Source organism: Balaenoptera acutorostrata, chromosome 14 (genome assembly GCF_949987535.1).
Source record: "Balaenoptera acutorostrata chromosome 14, mBalAcu1.1, whole genome shotgun sequence".
NCBI lineage: Eukaryota > Metazoa > Chordata > Mammalia > Artiodactyla > Balaenopteridae > Balaenoptera > Balaenoptera acutorostrata.
Window position 1 is genome coordinate 8987428 of NC_080077.1, and position 13599 is coordinate 9001026.

Genomic DNA, 13599 nt, shown 5'->3' on the forward strand with positions numbered 1-13599 from the left:
CTCTGTGCCCAAAGGGCATTATAATAGCAAGCGAGAACAGTGAAAGAAGAGGAAAAATGCAGAAAATGGCATCAATTCTAAAATACAAGGCAGGGAATGATCTATAAATATACAGTACACACGCCTGCTATTGTCATAAATTCCCCAATAAAGTTATTTAACTGATGCTATGCTTTTTTTTAAAGGAATACATTTATTTTTTATTTTTTTTATTGGAGTAAAATTGCTTTACAATGTTGTGTTTGTTTCTGCTGTACAATGAAGTGAATCAGCTATATGTGTACCTATATCCCCTCCCTCTTGGACCTCCCTCCCTGCCTTTCCCCCGCATCTAGGCCATCACAGAGCACCGAGCTGAGCTCCCTTGATGCTATGCTTTTGCTACTGTTTTTTATGGGTGGTCAGTTACTTTCAGTCCCTATTTCCCCAGGACAATAGCCCTAGTGCAAAGGGACATTACATTGGACCCCAGAAGGTATCATTAGCCAGAATACTCTTTTATGAAATGTCTGTTACTTACTTTTATTATTATTTTTAAAATTTTTATCGGAGTATAGTTGATTTACTGTTACTTTTTTTTTTTTAATGCTTGCTCTCATGTCTTTTCTTTCTTTTTTTAAAAATTTACTTGTTTATTTTTGGCTGCGTTGGGTCTTCGTTGCTGCGTGCGGGCTTTCTCTAGTTGCGGCGAGCGGGGGCCACTCTTTGTTGCGGTGCGCGGGCTTCTCATTGCGGTGGCTTCTCTTGTTGCGGAGCACGGGCTCTAGGCACGCAGGCTCAGTAGTTGTGGCGCACGGGCTTAGTTGCTCCATGGCATGTGGGATTTTCCCGGATCAGGGATTGAACCCGTGTCCCCTGCGTTGGCAGGCAGATTCTTAACCACTGCGCCACCAGGGAAGCCCCTGTTACTTACTTTTAGAAGAGAGAAGCTAACTCCAAGAAACAAGCTTACATCCAACTTTTAGGATTTGCTCTAGAATCAGTACCCTTTGGAACAAAACCTTTTACCACAGTATCCATGTTACTTTGTTGATATTCAAAACGATGCTTCTAAATCACCGAAAGATCTTGAATCATCAAAGAAAAATCCATTTTGTTCAGTGTATTTTTTTAGTGGAAGAAAGTATAAGTACACTTAGAGAGCTTTGGGATAACAGGGGAGGGTAGAAAAAGAACATTGTACCTTCTAGTTAACCAGAAATTTTTGCTCCTTCCTCAGACATTTGGTGGTCCAAAGTTTTATTTTATATGTTTATTTTTCTTGGCAGACTCTGAAGGAGTTCTGCCATTAAAAACAAAGCAAAAACAAAAAGCCTATTCCATTTACTTATTCTCTAGACCTCACACTCTCCATAAACATCGATCGATAAACAAAGCATCACCATATTAAAGATGGATCTTGACAGCTAACCACGGACACCGTTTTCATAGCCCAACCCTGCTTCGTTAAGTGTTAAACTAATGGCCAACAGCCCTCGGAGCTCAGAGAGAGGAAAGAGGTTCTCTGTTGACGGATCAGTCGGAGAGCAGGCTGGGCAGGTTCAGGCTTCATGCCCCCTCCCCTTCCCTCAAAGCCGCTGGGAAGCAAAAGAGAGCAAAGAAAAGGACACGAATGGATTCCAGCAGATTTGCTGTTTCTAAGCTGCTTTTTTTGTTCCTTCGGTTACCACCAAAAATAATTTAGGAAAACCCTTAGCTGGAGGTCTTTCCCTTGAAGGGCATATGAGAAGCCTGAAAGTTTCCTTTGAATTATTCCTGCCAAGTAGGCAAATGGACAAGCAGACAGACAGCAAACTTATCACAAAAAAAGGCATTATTTTAAAGGAAAAACAAAAGGCATTCTTTCCCTTACCATCCCCGAAGCTTAGTGACACCGCAAAGGTCACCTCCCCCTACAGCCCTTCAATCCGACTCTTGTCAGACAAGAAGCTGAGTAGGAAGCAAGCAGCAATACGCCAGGTAGAAGCAGCCTCCAAGCAGAAAAGGCCAAAAAAACTAAAGAATCCCACCCACTAAATGACAGCATACCGTATCCTTTCCTCCTCGATGTTTTGAACCTCCCGGTCCCGGTACAGGACCCGGAGGATCACCTCGCGTTCTGATTCCCGGAGGGATTTCAGGCTGACTTCTTGGGCCATTTCTGTCTCTTCTTAGACCCACGCTGAGGTTCTACACCATGGCCTTGTGCTCCTGTCCCGTGGATGAGCTCAGAGAGTCCAGTGACAGCCCCACGTGCTTTTGAAAGCAATCCCTCTCCTATTTCATTGGCAACTGTGTTGCTTGTGGCTCTTTTTTGTTTTTTCCTTTTTAACTGTGTCTGACTCCTCAGGAGAAGGAAGTTCCAAGAGGCTGTCCCTCGGTTGGGATGGTGGCTCCCAGGGCCTCATGCCACCTGGGGAGCCTTTTCCCTGGGTCCTGCCGCAGCCTCTGACATCCGGCTAAGTCAAAAGCATATCTTTCTTCTGAGGTTTTGCCAGAGATTGTTATAAATTATGCAGGGCCCCCTGCAGATAATTTCTGCAAAGCAGAAGTAATCCCCAATCTGAGGGAATTTACGAAGAGCAGTAAGAAGCGTATCAACGACTTATAGAAGTTAACCTTCCCCTTCATATGTTTACAGGTAGCAGTAATGATGGTTAAAAGCCCAGCCAGTTCAATACCTGTAGAAAAGACAATAAAAATGGCATCATTTTTCCTGGCTGATGTACCTATACTGCAGCATTAGTCCAGAAAAGACAAAATGCTCTACACAGACAGATCTTTGCATTTCCTGCCATGATGATAACGTAAGATTTTAAATTTTTAAATTTAAATTTAATTTAAATTTTTAAATTAGATTTTTAAATTTAATTTAAATTTTAAATTAAATTGGCCTTCTCATGTTTCTAAAAGCCTCAAACTTACACACTTGGATTTTTCTAATATGAATTCTGTATCTTGAGAGATTAGAGGCATATAGGTCTATATTTAACGTACATCATCCTAATTGAAAATACATTAGAACAATCACATTATCAGCTGCTAACTGTAATTTTTACAGTTAACTTCAAAACTCAAAAAAAAATGTTTAATCAATTAAGGATGTATAAAGGGATATCACCACAACCTCAATCTACCCATTATTTATGGTCTTTAATGGTTTTCAGTGACTGCCTTATGCCTGGGGTCTTGTTTCTGGTTCATGCTAGCTGCCAGGTTCTGCATACATTCCTCCTACTTTATTTTGCCATCAATGACGTTGGACACACATCACCTTCAATCTGTTCTTCCCCCCAACCAAGAAGATGGCATTGAATTGATATAGCACTGGATAGATGCATGTCAATGAAAAGCAGAAAATGCAGATCTAATTGATGCACTTTCTATAACGCCATTTTGTTATCAAATCTACATCAATTCCTTAGTAATACGACTTCCTTTCAATTCTTTAGAAGCTAAACTCCCTTTGTTCGGCTTCAACAGAAATTCACATTATATTAATTTATGATCCATAGCAAATCAATGAATGAGAAGTTAATAGAACCCTAAGGAATCATTTCTTTAAGCAGAGATTCTTAATCTTTGGTCATCTGGTGAAGCTTCTGTATTTAAGTGCATAAAATAAAATACATTATTACAAAGGAAATCGATTATACTGAAATTTTTAAAAATTATAACAGTAATATACGAGCCCATTGATGCATGAAATCTAGCAGTGTTCTAACAACGACTGTAATTTCAGAGTAGTGATGATTGTAAACAATGTTTTCAGATATCTGCAACATACAATGTGGCACAAAAATATCTGTGATTTCTATTTGTGGCAGTCATGAGTCCTGCTGGTTCTACTGTGGTTCGATGCCTATACTCATAATTGCAGGAAATGCTAAATTTTAGTTACGGGTTAGTGAAAACAACGATGTAAAATTTTTTCATGTCCAAGGTCATGGACCTACAGGCTAAGGACCCCTGGCTTAAGGGATTCTCTGTCAGTTTTTCTATTGTAGGATAAAGTTAAAATATGTGGCCCACCCAAATTGCAGAGGTTGCATGAGAAGTAGGAAAGCCCAGGGCTGCAAGGGGACGCTCCTGGCCTCTGGTCTCCAGCCAAGCATTCCCAAGTGCCTGCTCCCAAAAGGTCTCCTGTGTAGACGGTGGGAAAATGACAGGGAAAAGGACTTGGGGCTCCAGCCCCACCAGAGTCAAAGCCACACCCCTCCTTGGGCCCGCGTTTCCAGATGAATAGATGGAGCTCCCCAAGGCTCTGAGTCTCTGGGAAAGAGGAAAGTGCTGGGAAACAGCGTGTAATCAAGTGCCAAGTGGTGAAGTGCAAACTAGCCACCGTGTCACCAACGTCATGAGCCTATTTCTTCTAAACACGCTCTCGGTTCTTCCTGCTTTTTTCTTATTTCTAAACTATTAACCATACTACTAGGCCAAGTACTATCCTGTTTGTCTGATTCTCAAGTGTTTTAAATGAAGATTTTTGCACTTGGCTCAAAACATGTGATCTGTGCACTGAGCTTTCTCTCCATGTGGCCTTTGGACTCTGCTGTGTAGCAGAAGCAGGACCAGTGCAGCCCTGGGCTAGAAGAGAGTACTCCTGGAGTACTCAGTGTTCACTCCTTCAGGTGGAAAGGCCTTACCCATTCCAGAAATCCAGGATTCGGTTATTTAAAAACAGTACTGTTCTCTACCAAACACATGCCTGTGGCCTCAGAGAGCCCTCTGCAGGGAGGAGTGGGCGCTCTTCCTCCCCCTAGTGGCCATCCACTGCTATTTACAGAAAAGTGAAATTGAGTTCGTTTCCAGCATCCATCCATCATCCATTCATTCAGTAAATGTTGATAAAGCACCCAAGTGCCAGGCACTGTTCAGGTGCTTAGGGTACAGGGCTTAATGACTGGTAATTTATACCCTATCCTACTTCTCACAAGAATATGATGTAGCTCACAATAAAAGCACAGAGAGGACGATTAAAGTCAGAGAAACAGCAGCCAGAGCAGAAAGGGGCAGACAATTTCTACCAGGAACCTGCAGTGAAACAGTCACTGTACTTGAGCATTAGCTGTATCCCTGACCTTCCTAGTAACCAAGGCAAAACAAAACAGAAGGAAAAACAAAACCCAAAATCAAAGTGGTGTATATAGTTCTGATAAACCGAAAGAAAACAAGGGCATTCTCGAGGTGTAAAGGGCATGGACCAAAAAGGCAATCAATTATCTGAGCAGTGGTTTGGCAGAAGATGCAAAACTGTGCTTCATGTATCATCATTATATTGATTTCAAATTAACTAAGGATAGAGCACCAAATTATAATTCATTGAAAGCCTTTCAAATACACACCAAAACATGGTGCTTTCTGGTGTTCCAAGTTGATACAGGGATAAAGCTTCGATAAAGCACCACCCCAGGATCATTCATTTCCAGATTTAACAGAAAACCTAGGAGGATGTTTTCTTCTAGGTATGGGTGTGCCGTGTTTCTCTCTCTCAGTTTTTATTCTCGACTTAGAGATTTTGACTCTGGCTTCTATAAACCTTCAGTCATCCAAGCACATGGTTGATAACTACTATAGTAAATCCTTCTTCTTTTTTTTTTTTTTTAGGTTTTAAATAATTAATTAATTAATTAATTAATTTTTGGCTGCGTTGGGTCTTTGTTGCTGCGTGCGGGCTTTCTCTAGCTGCGGTGAGCAGGGGTTAATCTTGGGGGCGGTGCGCGGGCTTCTAGAACATTGCGCAGGCTTCTCTTGTTTCGGAGCACCGGCTCTAGGCACGCGGGCTTCAGTAAGTTGCGGCACGTGGGCTCAGTAGCTGTGGCTCGCGGGCTCTAGAGCGCAGGCTCAGTAGTTGTGGCGCAGGGGCTTAGTTGCTCCGCGGCATGTGGGATCTTCCCGAACCAGAGATCAAACCCGTGTGCCCTGCATTGGCAGGCGGATTCTTAACCACTGCGCCACCAGGGAAGTCCCTGTTACTGTTTTGAAATGTACTTTTTTTCTTTAACTTGGAGGATCTGTGTCCAGATCCTCTCTACACAAGGGTGACTTTCTGAATTGATGCAATCAGCACTGCATAGAGCATCACCCCAGGATTCGTTTCAAGATTTAACAGAAACTTAGGAGGATGTTTTCTCTTTGGTTTCCAGTGTCCTAGTGTCCCAACTGGCTTGGTGGCTTAGACATTCCACACGTTTGAGCCACAGGTGCTTCATCTTATCTGGATTTGTTCAGGATTTTTCAGTAGGGGCAGTACTATGCTTCCCTCTAGATATTTGTGGGGTGCTTTTGGTTGTCACAGTGACAAAGAGTTACCTTGCATTCCCATACAAATGTTGGCTATCTTACCAGGTAATTCAACTAGGAAAAAAGTATAATTTTCTGATAATAGAATTTAACTCATAGAAACACAAAGTCTATTTTGCAGGGTTTTAACATACTCTGAGTTTTCCAGAATGCAACTATTGTGTAAATTGAAGAAAGACTGTACTTGGTTTCATTTAGAACTTTAACAAAAATTGTTTACCATTTCAGAGAGTTGCGTCACCAAGGGCAGCAGGGCTTGTAGTATTTGAATCACTAACGCCATAATACCGGTAACGGTCTGCATTTGTAGATGTTCTAGTCAAAGTGATTCTATGCATGTGAACATTTGACAACTCCACTGTATCTTCCAATGTAGTTTACATATATGAGTACATATTATATTTTTATAATTTACTGCCCCTTTATTTCTCCTTTTATTACAGTAATGACATTGTGTTATTGTTGTTGTTGTTATTGGTGTAGGTAAATTATATTATACATGAATTCCAATTCCAGATAGTAAAAAGTGAACTACAAAATATTTCCTATAAAAGGTGAGCATTGGGTCCTTGGGGTTTAAGAACCACTGAACTAGAGAATCCAATGATTTCTCAGGTCACTTACAAATTAAACTGTGTGTATCATTCTCTTGTTCATTTTTCAACATATTATTGGGTTTTAGGAGAATGGGGTGGGGAAATTAGAGGACTGGTCAGTTGTTTTTATTGTTTTAAGTTGTGTTGGGGTTTTAGTTTGATTGTGAATTTGCTTATGCAATTCCAGGTCTGATTTCCAGGTTCTAACTGAGAGCTTAGAGTTTCTCTTTCAACAGCAATCATCCGAATTATTTCAACGGCATCTTTTCAATCCTCTTGAACAGAATCTGGAGCTCTTTCTGCACTTTATCCCTGGTAGGCTGGCATTCGAATTCCTCTAAGTTTTATATCAACAGCCAAATTGGAGATTTTACTCTGTAATACACCTTTCAAATCACTCAAAACCAATTCACTAAAACTATTCTTAGCCTATAGTCTATTTATCCAAGACAAGGTGCCCCAGACTTATGGCAATGATTTACTTATTTTTTTTTAATTATTCATTTATTTTTAGTGAACTTTTTCCTAGTCAAGAGAGGTTTCTAGGGTGGCAGGTGGAGCTAATTAGCAAGCAGCATGTGTCCATGGTAAATACCAAGAAAGTAAGAGAGAATTCCATCCACCTGGCGGCCTTAGCAAGCTAAGGTCCAACTTTACAGATTCCATTTCTGGTCACCGACGCTAGCAGGAAACCAGAAGCCACCCTTGATTATTTTTCATATTCTTCAAAACATGGATAAAACAAATAGACTTCTCTCTTGGATGCTTTGATTTCTCTGATGTTTTTGAGCCGAAAAATTGAGCTTGTAAAAGAATTCTATGAAATCTATTAAAATCAGTTGGCGTGTTCCTTGCCCTGTGCTGTGTACTACCGTCTGGGACGAGGGAGCGAGGTGTGAGCATGGCATCTGTAACACAGAGTGGGTAACGGGAACAACTGATGGGCTCCAGAACTGGCTGTGTCCATTAGCCTGCAGCCGACCAGCGGGAACAGTAGTGACAGCACTGAATGGGCGGTGAGTAAGAGGGAGACTGGTGTCCGGAGAGGACAGGAAAATCTTCACGGCTGAGCCTGGGAGAAGAAAAGGAGTTGGTCTGAGGAAGGAGAGGAACATCTCTCGGGTGAGGGACAGTCCACTGAGCAGGAATGAGGTAGGAATATGTCACTCCTCCCCCAGGAAAGGAGCCCAGGGTCTCCACCGCCTACAAATGAGTTCTAAACTACGAAAACGGCCTTTCTCACCCTCCCTGATCTGGCCTCCTCCTACTCCTCCATCCTTAATTCCCACAAAATGCTGCAATGCTCCCAAATTGAACACATTCGAGACTGTTCCCTGAACACGTCATGCACTTTTCTTTTTCCATGCATTCGCTCCCGCTCTTCCCTCTCCCTACCGAGATCTAATTTACTCGGAGGCAGTGAGGGGAACAGTCCGCAAAGCAGGATTTGGAGCCCGACTGGGTGAGTAGCTCTGCTCTGCCCCTTACTGACTACTGAGATGCTGGGCAAGTTACCTAAGCCGCTTGGGATTTAATTTCCTTGCCCATAAAGTAGAGAGAATGACAACACCCACTTCCTAGAGCTGCTTTGAGGATTAAATGTGTTGATACGCGTAAAGTACTTAGATCACTGTGGCGAGCATGTAATAAGCCGTTGACAAATGTTAACAGTGGTGGTGGTAATAGTACCATCATCATCATTATTATTATTAATCTTTCAAGGTCCAGATTAATTGCTAACTAATTCAGGAACTTTCTCCTTATTTACAAGCACAGTAAATTGCTCTTTCATTATGACCCCTTTTTCCTTTGTGTATTTCTCTATCATGACTCGGACTTCTTTCTGTCTGATTCAAGTGTCCTTCTAGTGGTGACATTGGTTTTTAGTGACCCCTCATCACCCAGCAAATAGGTCCTTAATGTTTCGCTGGGGTTGAGAAACCCAGTGAATATTGTAACATGCGGGTTGGCTTGCCAAAGCAGGAAGCATGAATTCGAGTAGAGGAGGAAGGAAGGATAGTCAGGTGAGCGAGCAACACCCATCTCAGAAAGCTCCAGGCTTCAGAAATCTGGAAAGCATTGGGAAATCTGAGTCACTTCAAATTTGAGAAGCATACTAAAAAGTACTTTATTTTAATGATCTCATGCAGAAATTTACAATCTCATAGCTTGAATAATGAAATCTCCCAGATCCGGTTTTTCTATGATGATATTTAGTCACTCTCTCACGCACCCAACAAATTCTTAAATTGTGTTTTTGTCCCAAGAACTGGAATCAGGCTCTGTCCTCACCCACATGGAGCTGAGACTAGCCCCCAACCTCCTTTCTCAATTGCATTTTTGTAAATTTGTAACAGTGACTGCCTTTGTTTTACAGTATCCCATCTACCAGTCTAATTTTATCTAACAATTAAAAAATAAAACCTACACCAAAGCACCACTTGGAAGGAAAAAGTCTCCCAGAGCCACTTGGAGAAGCACTGCACAGCAAACCATCCCATCTCAGCATGGGTTTGGGTGTCGGACAACCTGGCATCAAACCCCAATTCTGGAATCATCTGGGTACAGCCCTAGAGCAACAGCTGGAACAAAGCCAGGAGCAGCCAGAACTAGTCCTCTCTGCTCCCCATCTTCCCCTTCAAGAAGGCCCCAAAGCAGGACTCAAGCCATTTCTCTGGGACCGATAGGGACTGAGACAGCAGGGGCCCCTCCTAAACCCAGCACAGTCCTTCAGTCGCGTATTTCCATCTTGTCGGTAGCCAGTCATGCTGTGTCCCAGTGGAACTTTGCATCCAGACAAACGCAGTTTGGTTGTGGTGATCAGTGCATTGATTCACAGCGCTGATTTCATTGGGCTTTGTGTGTACCAGGCATGTGCCAGGGATTGAGGATATAAAATAAGTAGGAGCCAGTCTCTGCGTTCAAAAAGCCCACACTCCAGCCAGAAAATGGACATGCGAACAAATAAGTTCTGACACGGTAGGATGAGTATAAGCACGTAAGGATCTGCAGAAGAGAATGCTCAGAGGAAGGCGTGATTCACCGCGTATGGAGAGAGCAGAGATGCTGGGGGGCGGGGGGGGGCGCGGAAAGAGTCCCAGGGGAGAAACGGGTGGGACCCCTTTTGCCAGGGGAACGGAACATCCAAACGTGTGTGTTTTTAAAATATTTTTGGCCGAGCGGCTTGCGGGATCTCAGTTCCCCGACCAGGGATCGAACCCGCGTCCCCTGCAGTGGAAGCGCGGAGTCTTAACCACTGGACCTCCAGGGAAGTCGCTAAACACGTGTGAGTTTTGAAACCATGCTTGCTTTCTTTCCTCAGCCTAACAGCCAAGATTGACTTCGGCTTTTTAGATCTGACGAGGGGGAAAAGTACAAGAAACGTGAAACTGAGGGCGAGAAGAGAAGAGGAGGACAGGAAAGGAAACGCTCTTTATCTGCAGGCCGTCCCCATGTCCTTTCATCTAAATATCTATCATCTCTGAGCAGCTGGTCATCACATCAAAGGAACGAAAGCACCACCCCCTGCCTGTGATGGAGGGAAATGCGGCAGATCAGGCGACATGCCTGACGTGCCTGCGTGTGAACACGACTGTCATCGCCACCCAGGCTTTCAAGGCAAACTAGAGACCGTGCCCAAGGCTGAAAGCCACAGCCGAGCAAGGCCCGCAGCCCCCGTCGCTTCAGAGACTGCACCCTCCGCGGCTGTGTTTTACCACAGCTGTTTCCTTGAGAAGCTGCAGTTTTTTCCGAAGGCAGCACAATACTTTCTGCCTCGAATGCAGGGGGAAAAGTTGAGTGACTATGCAGACCTTGCAGCTTCACCTGAAAATGTCATCTCTTTTTTGCACGTGGACTTTCCTTATGGACGCCTGGAACAGCCGCAAGGACCACTAGTCCGTCCTCCTAAGGAAGGAGCTGAACGCAAGGCGGCTCTTGTGTCTGTGTTTCCAGCTCAAGCTGGCCTCATACTCACAGGCTTGATGGATTCCTTTTCGCAAAGGAGAGACAATTCGCCTGTGTGTCCCTCAGGAAGTGTGACATGGAAATAGAGACAAGCCTTTTCAAATTCTTTGTCTCTTTGGTCACTGAACCAGAGGTGGATTTTCCGGGAAGCCAGTGACCTTGGGCTTCTGGCCCCTTCATTTGCAATTCCTGATCTTGTATTTGTTTTCTTAAAGTCTCCAGACATCGTATAAGCTTCAGGTCCCTCAAAACTCTGTCCTTAATATATGACGTTGTGTGTTTGTGGGTTTAAGTCTAGAAAACTTGACACCTCCAAGAGACAGGAGAAGGCAGAAAGGGTGCCCCTTCTGGAAGGCTCCTGCCCTTCACTGTGGAGTCTGTTCTTTCTCATTCACATAGACATCTTGCCACCAAAAACAACCCCCCAAATGCCTTTTTAGAATCAAAGTTAAACATTGAAATAGAAATCCATGATATTTCAGGCTTAAACTTGACCTTTTCTCATGGAAAAGTAAAAAGATGAGAATTAATATTATCATATTGTTATATACAGGAGGTACTACTCATAATTGTCACTATACTTTTTTTGTATCAACCGGTACTGTTTATTGACATTCGGCACTTACTCTGGACCAGACAGTTTGACAAGTTCTCTACACACACAATCTCAGTCCTCATTGCAACCTTATGATGTAAGGACACCCATTTTACAGACGAGGAGAGTGACGCTTGCAGCAATTAAGTAATTTACCTAAAGTCACACTCTAATCTGGGTCTGTTTAACTCCAAAGTCTTATGCTTTGTTTAGACAGGAAAATTAAGAACTTAGAATCTTCTACTATCTTGGCTAAATAATCTTTTTCTATACCAATTCTAACTTCTTAGTAGATACTTAATATCTAACATGCATTTTCTTCTCATAATCTCTCCTTTTGTCAAGAAATTCTGTTTGGGGGTTAAGGAGGCTGAATTGCAAGACATTTAAATTAGACCCCAGCTAACTTAATTTTCTTAATTTTAAAATTACATTTATGTTCCACCTCCAAACTAAAGATTATGGGGGATCAAAAAATTGGAATCTGTGAAGTAGATTCAGAGCCAAACAATAATAAACTGTACGTATAAGAATTTACAAACCAAAAAGGAAATCAAACAACACTCTCTACCACCTTAGAAAAAATTCACACCGTATAGCTTTTGGATAGTATTTTTTGGTTTAGTTTGGTTTAGTTTTTTAACTAACTCTAAAGTATCCCTCCTTTCCATTTAAATCATTCTTATCCTACATTTAAAATGTATGCTATTCAATAAAATTACAAGTTATCCTTTGTCTGATATATCATTGCTTTTATTTCCTACATTTTCAAAGCCATTAGTTTAAGAGGAGTTATATAAACTGTAATCTCTATCCACCCCACCCTTAAAACAAGCTGCCCGAAGGGCTGGACGCAGATGCTCAGCCTACCTTTGCCTCAGCTTCAAGAGAGGAGACCAGGGGAGCTCGTTCTGGAGAAGGAAGTCACTTTTTCTTCGTGCTAGAACAACTGACGTATTTCTCTTTCCTTCCTGTCGGGCAGGCGGGCCCTGAGTGCCTCTGTGGCTACTAACCGCCTTTCGCCAAGGACCCCACAGCAAAGCCGCCTGAAACCACACCCAGGCGCTCTTGTACGCCAACAGTGTATGTTTTTTGTTGGAGGAAAGACCACGCTGATGCTACTGCAGTGTTTCATCCCGACCAAAGAAACCCCCAAAGAGACTAGAGGCTTCAATTAGTCAAACGTTCCCACGTTTGCAAGGGGTTTCTCCATTGACCTCAAGTGTAAATGACTAATGTAATGACATCTCAAAGAACAGCTGTTAACTCAAGAGTTGATTTATAACAAGACTGGCACGGACTTTTGGGGGGTAAATTTCACTGAAGTATAGCGTACGTATGGAATAAGATACAAATCATAAGCACAGCTTTATAAATTCTCCCAAAGTGAACGCATCCCTATCAAGAAACAAAACTTAAACAGCATCTCGGGAGCCCCTCATAGGCCTTCCGGTTACATCTTCCCCCCCCCGAAAGGTAACGATTATCCTGACCTTTAACATCATTCATTAGTCCTCCCGATTTTGCACTTTGTGTAAATGGAATCATACGATATTAACAATTTTTTTGCCTGGCTTCTGTTGTTCAGCGTATTTATGAGATTCATACTATTGCATGTCGTTATAGTTTGTTCATTCTCATTGGGGTGTTGTATTTCATTGTATGAACAGATTAAAACATTTGTTTATTGTACTGTTGATGGACATTTGTGCTATTTATAATTTTGGGCTGTTATGAATAGTGTTGCTACAAACGCTTGGGTGAATATTTGCATACGTGTCTGCTGGTTATGTGTCCGGGAGTGGAATTGCTAGTCACAGGTTAGGTGTACGTTCAACCTTAGCAAATGCTGCCACACAGTCTTCCAAAGTTGTCGAACTAATTTATATCCTCTATTGGCAACAAGTTCCGGGGGCTCCACATCCTCCCAAACACTTAATATTGTCTGCCTTTCGTATTTTATCCATTCTGGTGGGTGTATAGTGGTATCACATTATGGTTTCAATTTTCATTTCCCTGATGTATAGAGTAGCTGAGCAATTTGACATTTTTTTATATGTTTATTGGTCATTTGGATATCTGCTTTGATGTAGGACCTGTTCATGTCTTTTGCCTGTTTTGCTATTGGGTTATCTTTGTTATTGATTTGTAGAAGTTCTT

At 42.4% G+C, this 13599-nt stretch overlaps 1 protein-coding gene across 1 annotated transcript in view; it reads right to left on the bottom strand.

Moving 5' to 3' along the window:
* Window positions 1-12327, bottom strand: part of SYTL3 (synaptotagmin like 3) — an 86935-nt gene extending 74608 nt beyond the window's left edge. The window contains exons 1-2 of the mRNA XM_057527586.1: window positions 12310-12327; window positions 2029-2660 (exon numbers count right to left, since the gene is read on the bottom strand). Of these exons, the coding sequence (XP_057383569.1) occupies window positions 2029-2138 (110 nt within the window). The 5' untranslated portion in view covers window positions 2139-2660; window positions 12310-12327. The remainder of the gene's footprint in view (window positions 1-2028; window positions 2661-12309) is intronic.
* Window positions 12328-13599: the final 1272 nt, after the last annotated feature.